At 40.5% G+C, this 14,504-nt stretch overlaps 1 protein-coding gene across 4 annotated transcripts in view; it reads left to right on the top strand.

Moving 5' to 3' along the window:
• The window catches only part of dip2a (disco-interacting protein 2 homolog A), a 216,143-nt gene that overhangs the window by 179,669 nt on the left and 21,970 nt on the right, over positions 1 to 14,504 (top strand). For 3 of the 4 annotated variants that reach the window (XR_005944546.1, XM_041200489.1, XM_041200490.1), the window contains exons 21-27: positions 1,727 to 1,854; positions 2,378 to 2,492; positions 5,125 to 5,326; positions 7,159 to 7,268; positions 9,725 to 9,805; positions 10,852 to 10,975; positions 12,875 to 12,996. Coding sequence is in view for 2 of the 4 variants with exons in the window: in XM_041200489.1 (XP_041056423.1) it covers positions 1,727 to 1,854; positions 2,378 to 2,492; positions 5,125 to 5,326; positions 7,159 to 7,268; positions 9,725 to 9,805; positions 10,852 to 10,975; positions 12,875 to 12,996 (882 nt within the window). In the remaining 2 variants the exon portion in view is untranslated. The remainder of the gene's footprint in view (positions 1 to 1,726; positions 1,855 to 2,377; positions 2,493 to 5,124; positions 5,327 to 7,158; positions 7,269 to 9,724; positions 9,806 to 10,851; positions 10,976 to 12,874; positions 12,997 to 14,504) is intronic. The other variant, XR_005944547.1, reaches the window with a different exon arrangement.

Raw genomic sequence — 14,504 nt, forward strand, 5'->3', positions numbered from 1 at the left:
TTCTTGACCTTCATGAAGCAAACCTACAGTCTTTAGTGCTTACGGCCCCAGACCCGCACCTATGTGGTTGACTCTTAACTGCCCTCTGAATCAGCCTAGCAAGCCGCTCAAGTGTATCAAACCACTGCAAACAGGTATAATATGAATAAAATTAGATGGACCACCCAGCATTGATCTAGGCATCAGATTCAGACACCACAAAGGCACAGTGACAAGTTCTCTGTTCAACCAATCATCTTAGCCCCAGGAACTGATGCAGGAGTTCCTCAGGGTAGCATCCTAAGCCCAACCACTTTGAACTGCTTTATTAACTATCTTTCCTCCGTTGTAAGGACAAGGGGGGGTTTGCTGATGATTTTAGTGTTTAGTTCCTTTCTTAATTCCCCAGTTAATAGTCTGTATCCACATGCTGCAAGACCTGGACAACTTGAGTGATCAGTAACATTCCTACCACAAAAAAGTGCCAGGCAATAGCCATTTCCAACAGGAGAGAGTCTAACCATGGCCCTTGACATTCAATAGCATCAGCAGTGTCAAATTTCCTACCATCTACACTCTGTGGGACCAGGATCCTAACTGGATCAGCCACCTAAATACTTTGGCTACACGAACAGACCCAAGGTTTGGTATCCTGAGGCAGGTGACTCATCTCCTGACTTAAAATTTTTTCCATCTACTGTAAGGCACAAGACGGGAATGTAATTAAATACATTACACCCTCCCAATACCAGGAAAATGTGGCTGCTCTGTGCGCTATCTACAAAATGAAAAATGTTGCAATTATTATGAGACATTGGTTTGTTGGGAGATTTCTAGTAATGTTGGCTTCTGAATCGGGTAATACTCTTGTTCCAAAAGAGACAGAGAGAGAGCAAACCTTACTTTCAGCCTGTTTCCTCTGCTGAAAACCTTATTGCAATCTCTCTGCAGTGGCTCCAGCCTGGCCTCTTATAATTCACCCAATGTGTACTTCCTAGAGTTTTTGAATGTGTCTGTCTGTAGCAGCCATTGTGTCAATGTCCAGCATTTTGCATTTTAATGCCTCTTCTTTAGACAGTTTCAATGGGTTCCTGAATTACAAGAAATGTCTCTCTCCTCACACTCCCCTGAGGGTGTCTTGTTTGTTTCTTCACCTTCGCCTTGGAAGATGGCCTTGCATTTCTAAGTACAGGTCGAGTATCCTTTATCCAAAATCCCTGGGCTGATTTCAGATCATTTTGGTTTTTGGATACTGCATATAAACTTACATTACAATAGCCTAAGCCTAGGCTAGTTATAGTCTAAATTAAAATGGCAACAAAAGTAAGATGTGTCACTGATGATAAATACAGGGTACCTGAAAAAGTTTCTTTTTGACATGTTCACCACAAAAGTGGCGAGGTAAACAGTGCAAACAAACAACTAGACTTTTCCTGGGCTAAAGGTCAATGAGGTTCAAAAAAAAAGTGCAGTTTTTGTTTGTGTTAGGATTTCAGATTTATGGATAAAGGGTATTCAACCTGTAGTTTGTTCTGTCTCATTTCAAATTGCAAAATTTCCAGTCATTTGAAAGGTTAAATCACATTCTCAAAAATAAAGGGGCATAGCCTTGTGACAACAGATTATGTGTTCCGTTTTATGTGGTAAGGCCCAGACACTGACAAACTCATGGGCACTGATTCTGGCCAGCAGATACCTGAATGGGATGAACATTGCTTTGATTATTTTCTGTTTTCTTTTGCTTCAGGGCAACCAAATCTTTGTGGTAGGCAAGATGGATGGCCTGATGGTGGTGAGTGGGCGTAGGCACAATGCAGATGATGTTGTGGCAACAGCATTAGCAGTGGAGCCCATGAAGTTTGTGTACAGAGGAAGGTAAGTAAAGGACCAAACATGGATCTAATAATCTCATAGTTAAGGGTACATCTAATAGTTTTACCTCATTTGCATATTCAAAGATCGCCCATGCATCTCTCTGTATTACTAACCCTGTTACTTTTAATTCTGTTTCATATATCCCATGTGCGTTTTGCAGAATTAAATTAGTAATTTAAATTTTATTATAAAAATTGGTAGTTTTTGGCCGTTGGAGGTTGGCTGTATGAGGTTGCATCACACAGATTGTCTGTCTTTAAAGAGGAGACATAGTAACCTTTGATAGAACCTTACTCATTCCTTAGATTACAGCCTCTTCATACAAAACTTCTTTCCTACCTTCCGTGTTACAGAATGAGTTTGCAAAGTTATTCTCCAGTCACACTATAAACTGAGTGATGTTCTCCCATTGTGATGTGTCTATATGGTTTATTGCAAGCAAAGAGTCTAATTACTTGTGTATCTCTCAATATGCAAATGCCCCCAAACAGGATTTTTATTTTGCCCCTTTTTTCTGTTTTAGGATAGCAGTGTTTTCAGTGAATGTACTGCATGACGAACGCATTGTATTGGTGGCAGAGCAGCGACCAGATGCATCTGAGGAAGACAGTTTCCAATGGATGAGCAGAGTCTTGCAGGTAATTAAGCTGTTTTATCCCTGGAGGTGGGCTGTTTTGATTTTGTGGAAGAGCACTTAAAGCACATGGCCACCTGCGAAAGGCATTTAATCCCACAAAGATCTTCAAGCACTGCAAATATTTCATATGTTCATTGGTTTTCTTTGAAGTTTTATTTTGTATCTACCTTAAGATTCTATTTAAAAGCAATATGATGTTGTGTATAATTTGGTATTGTGCCCTATCAATGTGTTACGATCCCCATAGAGACTGAAAGAGAATTTCCCAGTGACTGACGGAATTGTACATCAAGATTTAGCGTTTCAAGGCTTCTACTTCATCAAACTAAAATCACATAGACTAAACCTTACTTAGTAGGCACCTCATATACCAAATGACAGAGAAGCTACTTCCCCATTAAATAATTAACTCAACCGAAAATACGACTCGTTTGTACGTTGCACCACTCTCTCAACAGCTATGTAGTCTTGAAGATTAAGTTCCGCATTCCTCCCGGCTTTTCAGCAGGCCCCCTTCTTACCTGCTGCACTGGGGCGAGTCGTCCAGTTTCCTTTGAAAGTCGCTTCACTCGGACTTCTGAGCATCCCCGACCTGACTTCCAGCAGCAAGGCCCTCTCCGGCGGCTCCTTTGGCCCTTAAATCTCAAGTCCCATCTTTTTAAAAAGATCAGTTCTCCTCTGCATCCTACGCTGTGGTTAACACATAATAGCCCTTTCCTGCACTTAGTCTCTCCTGGTCTTTCAGTATCTATGGGGATCGTAACACATTGATAGAGCACAATACCAAATTATACACAACATCATATTGCTTTTAAATAGAATCTTAAGGTAATTACAAAATAAAACTTCAAAGAAAACCAATGAACATTTGAAATATTTCGGAGTCTGAGTGCGTGTGTCCAGAAAGACCAGCTTACCCCTCTTTTAAGTCAAAGTTTGAAAACGGGTACTTGATTTTTTTATAGGTTTCGTCCTGGGCCTCGTTTCCCATGACAGCCAAATCACATCAGCTTGTATCCGGGCAGAGTTTAGTATGATTTCACCATCCCCCATTCTAGGGCATTCGGTTTTATCATAAATCAATGGAGATACTTTGAGGCAATTAGTTTTTAAACTATCGTATTTACAACAGCTGTTACAGTTTTGGTTGCTCAAAAGTTTTATACTTGTATCCACCTCAGTAAGCTGATGGGGAAATGATCTAGCAGCTCAGGTAAAGTGTGATTTTATACTGAAATTAGAAATTAAATGAAGCACAATGTTTACACCCTACCTTTGTTTCCATCGCCTGGGAGTTACAGTTACCACTATTAACAGTCAAATATTTAAATAAATATTTATTTGTACCATATTCTTCATGATTTTAATATGGATTAAGCAATTTATATTGAAATAGTACGCAGTGGAATGTCATACAAATGTAAGTGTTCATTAATGTCACCAGCAGCAATTTCTTGGCTTATATCTCAAAGAACTTTGTAAATATCATGAGTGGAATGCTTCATTCAGCTTTGGGATATTAGCCCATTCCACTGTCATATGAAAGGCATTTCCTTAAAGCGCCTGAAAGGATTTGTATGTAGCCCCCTTTTAATTTGAGTGACTCAATAAACAATAACCCAGCAGTCAAGCTTTAGCCTCGAAAGAAGGCTTATTACAAAGACGACTGCTGAAAGTTAGGTAAAAGTGATAGTTATTAACTGAAAATGTAGATACAAAGATTAAAATGAAAATAAAGGAAAAATATACTTAAAGCTGAGATTTCAAATCAGTTGCTGTGAAATATCGTTGCGGGCCTGTTGCTTTGAATTCCTTCTTTCTGAAGTGAAGGGCTTGAAACTTGAAGTCCAATTCAGTAGCCGCAATGGCTTCGCTAATTGACTGTCGAAAGTTGCCTGTACAGCTGGACTCAGTAAATGAGGGTCGTTTTTTTTACGGGTTCTGCCAGTATGAAACATGATGATTGCCTGGCTTCCTCTAGGATGTTTTCCTTTGGGGCTCCTTCCTCTGTAGTGGCAGAGAACCCAGCTGTCTCTTGAGTTTTAGCCGAGAACTGTCTGCTGATAGTGTCTTTCAAAACTGCCACACCAAAATGGCTTCTTGCAGCCCATTTTATAATTCAAAAAACGCAAGATGGCTGCTATGTTAATTTAGGTGAGCCATTGTTCCACAGAGCAAAGAAGTCAATTAAATTGCAGTCTTTTAAAGAAGTTTTTCCTATCTACTATTCCCTCAGAGGTAAAGGGGATTTTCACACCTTTTAAGAGATTCAATTATGTAGCTCAAGGCGTCCTTGCATTTCAAGTGCCTTGTGATCCTTCTTGAGATAAGGACAGTCTGGCTGTCAGCCATTGGACTCCACAAGAGAAGTCGTGTTACTTCTGGGAGCCATGTCTTAAGGCTCTTTTTGTCAATTTTAAAAAGATATTATAGTTTGTTACAAAATCCATGATAATATAATTACACATCCATGACACTACCAGTGGCAGGCTTACAGAATGCTGTCAGCGGCTGATTGAACGTTCCTTTGAAGCTAATGAAGAGGAAATGTTTTTTGCTATATCACAGGTTCTGGCAAAGTTTGATTCTTCGGATCAGAAGTATGATAATCACCTTCTGTTGATCTCTTCCAGGCTATCGACAGTATTCATCAGGTAGGAGTGTACTGCCTGGCCCTGGTACCTGCCAACACGCTTCCCAAGACTCCTTTAGGAGGCATCCACCTATCTGAGACCAAACAGCGCTTTCTGGAGGGCATGTTGCACCCATGTAATGTCTTAATGTGCCCCCACACCTGTGTCACCAACCTTCCTAAGCCTAGGCAGAAACAGCCAGGTAGGTGTGATCTGCGATAGTGTGTTTGGTCTGCAGTTGTGAATTTGTTGTGAATAAAGGTCTTTTCTCATTTCTAGTCCTGTGCTGCACAGCTTCCTTTTTTGTACTGTTGTTACACTCCCATGCGCTGTCGGTAGGCTTGGAGTTTGAAGTTGATAACACGCTAAATAACACACATACTAGGCACTGGTGTTAACTCTATAAATGCCATGTAAACAGTAAAAAAAATTCTTAGCCGATAATTTTCTATTTTTCATTTCGTTATCCAACAATGCTTTCTTGCCCCTTTCTCTTATATATCCAAGTTAAAAGGGAAATTGCTTTTGGTGATTTTAGAAGATGAATTTATGAACTACACAATTTCTCTTGTGCATTGCAATATGTTTAAAATTATCAAGTCTTTAAAATTGGTATTCTTCGTTTTTTTTCTTTGTGGCATTAGGGACACAATTGTCTGCTTAACTGGTTGTCCACAGCACCTTGTTCTATTCTGGGAATTGTCTAACTGTGAGCTAAGACAGTAAATTTAGGCTATAGCGACCAAGGTGATGTCCACATCAGTGCTTCCTGGCTGATGTTACAGAAGAACCATGTTTCAAAGTTTAGTCGATTTTTCACTTCTCTAGCTTGAGGGTTTCTAAGATTCCCAACAGGGCTGAGATTAGCCGGCTCAGCACAGGTCAATGATCAAACCTGCTTCTTCTGTGTGGTGCAGTTTTACAGCCCTTGCTGCAATTACAGACTGAACCATTAAGTGAACATCGATCACTTCTTAAATTGGATGATTTCCTTTCGGGTAAACATTAGTAGATTTTGTGTGGCTGAGTCATTGACTTACCTGCATATCTCATTGTAGAGTACCCCATGAAACAATTATCTTCCCACCTGGCTGCATTGGGTTGGAATCCTCGAGAGCTTGTTACCCCTTTCATTAAGATTTGTGTTGGAGTGCTAGAGTCTTGTAACATATTGATTCCTCTGTGGGTGTGGTGGAATTGTACACATTAACCCCTATCTTTCATCTGTTTAAAAGGGGCGATGGAATAAGAAATATAAATTCAGGAAAAAAATAAAATCAAATCTAGTCCTTCATCTTCCAAGTGTCAATGATTTAAATTTCCAATCTTAATTGCGAGTATTGCTGATAAAAGCGACATGTTGAAACTTTTCGCCTTGCGCTCGTCAGGGCACTCGCAAGAATACCAATATAAGGGGAAAACAATTTATACTGGTGCATTCTCCATGGCAACGCCACTTGCCAGCCAATCAGCATTGGCTTTAAAACAAAAATAAAAATAGCTGGAAAAACGCAGCAGGTCTGGCAGCATCTGCGGAGAGGAGCATAGTTAACGTTTTGAGTCTGTATGGCTTTTCAACAGAACTGTTCTGTTGAAGAGTCATACGGACTCGAAACGTTAACTCTGTTCCTCTCCTCAGATGCTGCCAGACCTGCTGCGTTTTTCCAGCTATTTTTATTTTTGTTTTGGATTTCCAGCATATGCAGTTTTTTGCTTTTATCTTAGCATTCTCTTCACACACAGATAAATTGTTGTTCTCCCCTTAATATTTGGTATTCCTGCTGAAGTGTCCTGGTGAGTGCAAGACGAAAAGCTTAGACATGTCTCTTTTTTTTAGCAATACTTAAGTTGTGTACTACCAAACAACTAATTGTGAGTAATATGTCCTGGGAAACAGTTAATTGATAAATACAGTTCAGTGGAAGAACATTTTGTTTTTGGTACAGGCTACCTGACTAAAACGTTGAGAAGTAACTCTCTACTTTCTTGTTTCCTTCCCACTTTTTTTAACCCCTTATTTGTTCTTGAATGCAGAGGTGGGACCTGCTTCCATGATAGTTGGTAACCTTGTGGCAGGAAAGCGAATAGCGCAGGCCTCTGGCAGGGATGTCACCCAGTTTGAGGACAATGATCAGGCTCGAAAGGTATGGATTCTAGTATAATGTAAGAATGGTAATTTGAATACGTACTGTATTATACTCTGTTCCGGTCATAGGATGTTATCAGTTTTATGCTACGTGATCAATAAGATGAAATATAGTGCACCTTGAAGTGTTGTCTGTCCTAAGGATCATGCACAGCAAGAGCATTTCAGAATGTATTCCAGGCCTTGAAACAGAACTGCGAGTTCAAAGAAAAATGATCCCATTCCAGCACAAAGTACGAATTACTCTTCAAAACAACGTCGGAGTTCTCAGAGTTGGAAGAGCGAGGCCTCGGTGGAATTTGAAAACAGCAATCAGAATTTCAAATTCGAGGCATTGCCAGACCAAGAGCCAGTGTAGGTTAGCGAGAGTGGGTGTTGGGTGAACAGGACTTGGTACGGCTAGGGTGAAGTTCTGTGTTACAGTCGAAGAGGTTTACCTGAAATCTCTTCAATTTTTTTTTTTGCTGTAATTTTCTTTTCCTATTTTAAATGTGCACATAAAATTGGTGAATTGCTCCATGTATTAGAGCCAGCAGTAGCCTGTGGTTTGACAGCATGTGTAATACCAAATCAAAAAGCAATCCGTAAAGATTGTTCTCGTTATTTTAGTATCTTTACATAGATTCAAAGGAATGATTTGCCAGGTATACATTTATTGCAAAGCTGCTATCCACAAATAACCTGCAAACCTCTGCTTTTATAAACCCTGAGGAAAGCAGAAAACATTTTCAATCCTTATATTTTCTGTCCCCCAACCGAGTAAGAGGACGCAGACCGATCTTGGGATCACAAACAACAAACTAATTCCTCAAGATCATTTCAAACTAACATCTTGACGCAATATTCAGTTTTAACCCAATATGAAAGCATGTGTGTGACAGAAGCTATGCTGATGGGGAGGAAATGAAGAGACATTTTATATGGTAGAGGTCGTCATGATCTGGAATGCGCCACCTGAAAGTGTGCTGGCATTCAGATTCAATTGTAACTTTCAAATGTGTACTTGAAAAGGAAAAATTTGCACAGTAATGTAGGAAAAGAGCAGGGGAGTGGGATGAACTGGATAGCACCTTCAAACAGGTGGCACAGGCACAATGGTGCAAATGCCCTCCGCCTGTGCTGTACGATTCTATGAATCTATGAGTTACTGACCACCATACTCTGAGAATAACGAGCTTCATATCAGGAGTTAACAGCATGCAGGGGAAAAAAAAATCTTCTCGTTCCAAACCCAGGGAATAAAATACTTTGGCTTTCTGCCTTCAAAATGAAAGATATTATACCAAAAGCTGTGATTGTTAGCTTAATCTTCCCTGGCTAGAAGAAAGCCACCTGCTCATGCTGCTACGTTCTGCTGTTTGTTTCTAAGGACAAAATTTTGCCCTTGGGCAGGCTCAGTGGGGGCCATCAGGAAGCCAACCGCCACCCGCAATCTGGGCCGGACCACGATTTTACGCTGGCAGGCCAATTAAGGCCTGCCCGGTGTGCAACGCATGCTGCAGCGCTTAGCGCTGCCTGTGTGGGCGGGTGGGTGAGGAGGGCAAGTGGGGAACCATGCGCACGAGTGAGTGCTTGAAAATCTCCCTGAAGCACAGGGCTGCCTCAGGGACATGAAGAGCTTTAAAAATTAGAATTAAAGATTTTAAAAATGTTATAAAACATTTCCCCTCATGTGACTCCCTCACATGAGTAAGGACATGTTATAAATGAAAGTTAAAACATTTTACTTTATTTTTATTTGATGTTGGAAACCTCATCCTGCCCGTGGATGAGGTTTCCAAAAAAATGCCAAGGCCTCTTGGCCTTTTTGCCTATAAATGGACAGGCAGTGAAAAATTTAAATTAATTAATACTCTAATGGCCTTAATAGGCTTTCTAATTGTCTGCGGGCGCACTGCCAATTCTTGCATGAGCCCGCCGATTGAACAATTGCGCGACTGTGCGTTGACGTCTGGACACCCGCCCGATGTCATCGCGCGTCATTTCACGCTCGAGCAGGTTGGGCGCGCGTCCGCCTGCTGAGGTGAAAATTCTGCCCTCAGTGTATGTAAATTGTTTGTGCAGCTGACGCGCCTCAGTGATGCTTGACACGCCATTGTATAAGGTGTATTGAGACACAAGAATTCCTCTGGCCGCTATTTGTGGCCACCTCTTAAATAGCATTTTTGAACACTTCCTGCGTTGTTGCTGGCAGAAACCAGAGCAATTACTCCCCTCCCTTTCCCCCATCCCCAAGTTAAATCCACCTGCTCAGTCTTCTCTACCAACAAATTACTTGAGTACAGGTTTATTTTAAGGAGTTGATTTCTGCTTGGGATATCTGCTTTGTGTTGCCTTGAAAGCTGATGCATTATTCAGGTGACAAGAAAGGATGCATTTTGTTGTCTTATAACAAATGGCTTGATATTTTTACTGCCTTTAACTGCTCAGTGATATTTCCCCTTCTTTTCCCAGTTTCTGTTCTTGGCAGATGTTCTGCACTGGCGTGCTCAGACCACACCAGACCACCCCCTTTTTCTCCTCTTGAATGCCAAGGTATGTTCAGAGGGAGATGACTTAACTCTTCAGAGACAAGGAATTCAGCTCGAAATGTAATGAATAAGAATTGTTTTGTTCTTTCAGTTAGTGGTGTCTAGCAATTTCATCTGGAGTTGTATTGGTATTTGGCTGAAGACCCAGCAGGCTGCAGTGAGGCTTCGAGGGTGTAGTTATAAAAAGAGAATAACTCATGGGAAACAATAGGACATGTGTTTTGGTTTCAGTGGTATTCTGTGTCCCCAAATGCATCTGCTTAACTGACCCGATATGAATTTACCCAGTGTTTACTTAAAAGATATGACCTTAATTGACCTTTCCATTTTTAAGTTGTTAATAATTAGATTTTGTTGCCTCCATGGGTTAAGCAGTTCTACCTGGTATAATGCACCTGATGCTGTCAAGCGTGACACCCTTGACTTTGTGTGAGCAACAACATGGGAAACTTGCTAGTATGCATCACTCGTACTCCCAACATCATACGCTAAATTTCAGACTTTGTTACAGATGCAAAACAATTTTAATACTGGCTGTATCCACCTGGCTTTCTGAAGTAACAAATATGTCCCAATCTGTGAAATTTCCTGAGCAAATAACAATTAAACACTGCCCGCAGCTTGTGTTTACTTAACATGTCAACTCTAGCTTCACAGGACCTAACTCAGCCTTCGTAGCAGCATTATACACTATGCGTTACATACTAAATCATTACTGCTCTTTTAAATCAGAACATCATAATACTTCCATTGAGCAATGACATGGAAGATCCTTTAAAATGTGTGTATTATTAAAGTGATATTGAATATTGTGGAGCAAAGAGATGGAGAGGCAAAAAGATTTTTTTGAGTGGGGGAGGTGTGTTGTGTTACAAGCTGATGTAATGGAATAGGTGGGTATAATAGGGGCTAATAAAATCTATGTTAGAAATTATGGAGTGCACTGATCACCAAAGTGCAGAGAGAAGAATAAAGTTTGAGAGAAGCTTGTGACAGCACTTTCATCTTCCATCATGAAGCGTTAAAAGTATATATGTTTTTACCCATCAGGGCACCGTTGTGAATACAGCAACCTGTATACAACTGCACAAGAGAGCAGAGAGAGTGGCTGCAGCCTTGTTAGAAAAAGGACGCCTCAACACTGGGGATCATGTGGCCTTGGTTTACCCACCAGGTAAACAAAACAGTGTGCTGCCTCTTTGGCAACCTGTTTGTGGTTAAACGGGCTTGTTTGCTTCATACAGGTTGCTGTTGAATTGGGTAACTCCAACAGCAGAATGCTTGCACGTTTATCTAAGTCATGTGTTATGGGGTTTCTTGCTATTTGGCCAAGGAAGGATTTCGGGTCGTTTCACAGTCGGATGTCATTAAACTTGGCTCATGAGGTACTAAATGCACAACAGATCGCAGTGGGGGATTGCAGAATAAAATTCGACACCAAAAAGATTAGATTCAGACAACTGGCTCACGGTGCTTTCAATGTCAGCTTGAGACGATGGAGAGTTATAAATTGTATATTTCCAATGCCTTCATTGTTAGCTCAGTGGGAATGAGTACCTAGAGCCCAGACCCAGGAGATCAGTACCAGGTGTGTTCAGCTTGACAAACCATCATCAAGCACGAAGCTATACAGGGTCAAAGGTCTAGCTTTTGGGTTCCTAACCCACCGAGTAAAGACACACTATAGAGAGATTGGTTAAGAAAGTTAAGCACAAAAAATGAGAGCTCCCTGCTTATGTTTAGTGTAACTAGTTTCAGGTAAGCTATTAAGTGTACTTAGCCTGTCAACAGGGATAGTGTGACCTGCTTTGTTGTTTACAAACCACATCTTAAAATAGTTTAAAATTCACTATGAATTGTATTCTGTTGTCGTATATTATACCTAAAATAAAGTGGCTTGTTACTTCATGACTAGCCTAGTCTCACTACTGTTCATTAGCATTTTTTAGTCCGCTTCCAGAAGATAGAAACGCAAAATGTTCACGACCAGTTAACATAGCATGGGGCTTCATTGTTTCCAAACCCCAGGTTTCCCTATCTCATAACTAGATGGGAAAGTAAAATCAAACTCTTGGTCATGGGGGAGATGTGGTCTGGTTAAAAGACAGACCAGGTGATATTGAACCTGAGAGAATATCTTGTGGAGAAATTACTAACATTCCAGCAGTTTAAACATTTTGTTCAAGCATCTTGGCTGTGCAGATGACCCAGGCAGCACTTCTTTATTCTGTAAATAATGGTGTTCAACTTTTTATAATTCAGCAACTCAACGTGCAAGTTATTATTTAGACATAGCCAAAAGCAAAATATTGCGGTTGCTGGAAATATGAAATAAAACTGAAAATGCTGGAAATACTCAGATTTGGCAGCATCCGTGGAGAAAGAAATAAAATTTTCAAATCAGTGACCTTTTGTCGAAACTAGTTTTACTTGGTTTTATACTGTCAGGGCATTAAGACTATAAGGAAAGTACCTGACAAAGCAAGTACAGGTCGCATATCCTTTATCCAAAACCCTTGGGGCCAATTGTGTTTTGGTTTTCAGATATTTTCAGTTTTTGGGTCTATGATATATATAGTAAGCCTAGGCTGGCTATAGTTCTATAGCCACTTACTAACACTTATTACACCTGTAATATAATGTTACGTTGCTTTATTAACATACAAATTAACTTCATAGCCGTTCAAAAAATGTTGGGGTTTTTGGATGTGTTCGATTTTTGGATGGTCGAATAAAGGATATTCGACCTGTGCATTGTGTGGGCAGGAAATAGTGGGATTCTCTCAGTCTGATATGAATTGTCACAACTTAATTTTGTTTCCGTATCAATTAACCTGGTACTCTAGTCAATTTGCCACACTTAATCGGTGCAGATTGTGACATGGATGGATACCATTGAATTGGTATCTATCCCCATTTAACCTCCTAACCAATTGTGAATAGAGAGTGATTTGTCTATGATTTGTGTCTCCGAGATGTTGAAATTCCAAGGATTCAATTTGCAGAGTGATTTCTGCGAGTTCAGTAGACCACAGTACTGTACAAAACTGTCTCATTCTGCTCCTTCCTCCAGGTATCGACCTCATAATGACTTTCTATGGGTGCCTGTATGCAGGATGTGTGCCTGTCACTGTGCGACCCCCTCACCCACAGAACCTTGCCACCACTTTACCCACTGTCAAGATGATTGTAGAGGTATATCATCAAACAATAGCACCATTTTCTGAAATGATTTCATGCTGTTACATTTAGATCTTGCTATCTCTAACTTTAGGAATTATGCCATTAACTGTATTGATTTGGAAATTGATGTTCCTGACCATAGGAATTATAATATTAGCTACTTTGCCCACATTGTAGGTTTAAATAAAAATCTTGTACCATTAAGTACGTTGGTACCCTTGAATGAGCGAGCCACATGACAGTCCATATGAAAGAATTTATGGAACTGTAACTCACTGATTTCTGTAAATAGGGAGTAACTGCTTGTTATATCATGAGGCATGCTTGAATTAGTAATCGCACTCCCACGCACGCAGTTATACCACATGTTGCTGCTATAACTAATGGAGTCATCTTTTAGGAAGGCAATAGCTGGTGAAGTAATGTTAGGAAGCACTGTACTGCCTATACAGAGGGATGTACTGATCGTAACACATCCTGTGTTATTTTGGTGTACGTGCAGAGGAAAAGATTGATAGACATCTGCATGGAGGAAATTTGGAACTGTGAGAAAGCTGCTGCAGTTTTACATTGCTCTTGAATGTAGCTTGTTTATACTACCCCTTTATAGCAATGTTGGTGTCAACTGTGCTAGAACTAAGATCCTGGATTGAAACCAGCTCAAACATATTTGCTAGATTGTGGCTTGTTCACCATGTGCACTAAACTGAAGTAAATCAATATTTGTATTCTAGCAGCCTAGTTTGTTCCATGGTCATGCAGATCTCGCACTTAATAAAAGGTTCTTTTTCTTGTTTATAATCAGAAAGACTATCTTCTACTCCAGTGTAAATGGGAAAATCTTCTCAAACCAGCTCCTGAAAAAGTGAAAACCTTTGCACCAAATAATTGTGTAAATTTAAGACAAGAGATGAGAATTTTTTTCTGAGGGTAGAGTGTCTTTGGAACTCCATTCCTCAAAAGGTGTTAGAAGTAGAGCCTTTGAATATTTTTAAGGCAGAGGTAGATAGATGCTTGATAAACAAAGGAGTGAAAGCTTATCGGGAGTAGGTGGGAATGTGGAGTTGAGGTTACAATCAGATCAGCCATGATCTTATTGAATGGTGGAGCAGGTTCGAGGGGCCGAGTGGCCTACTCTTGCTCCCCATTCGTATGTTTGTAAGTTACTATGTGTCCACTGTGGCTCAGTTGGTTGCATCCTCACCTCTGAACTGCAAGTTTCTGAGTTTAAGCCCCACTCCAGGGCTTGAGCACAAAAATCAAGGCTGACACTCCAGTGCAGTACCGAGAGAGCACTGTGCTGTCAGAGATGCCATTTTTAAGGTGAGATGTTACATCTGGCAGGTGTAAAAGATCTCATTGCACTATTTTGAAGAACAGGGGGTCCTGGCCAGTGTTTATCCCTCAATCAACATCACAAATATAAAAACGGATTATCTGGTCATCATCACTTTGCTGTTTGTGGGAGCTTGCTGTGAGTAGACTGGCTGCTGCATTTCCTACATTGTGCTTCAAAAGTA

Source organism: Carcharodon carcharias, chromosome 12 (assembly GCF_017639515.1).
Source record: "Carcharodon carcharias isolate sCarCar2 chromosome 12, sCarCar2.pri, whole genome shotgun sequence".
Lineage (NCBI taxonomy): Eukaryota > Metazoa > Chordata > Chondrichthyes > Lamniformes > Lamnidae > Carcharodon > Carcharodon carcharias.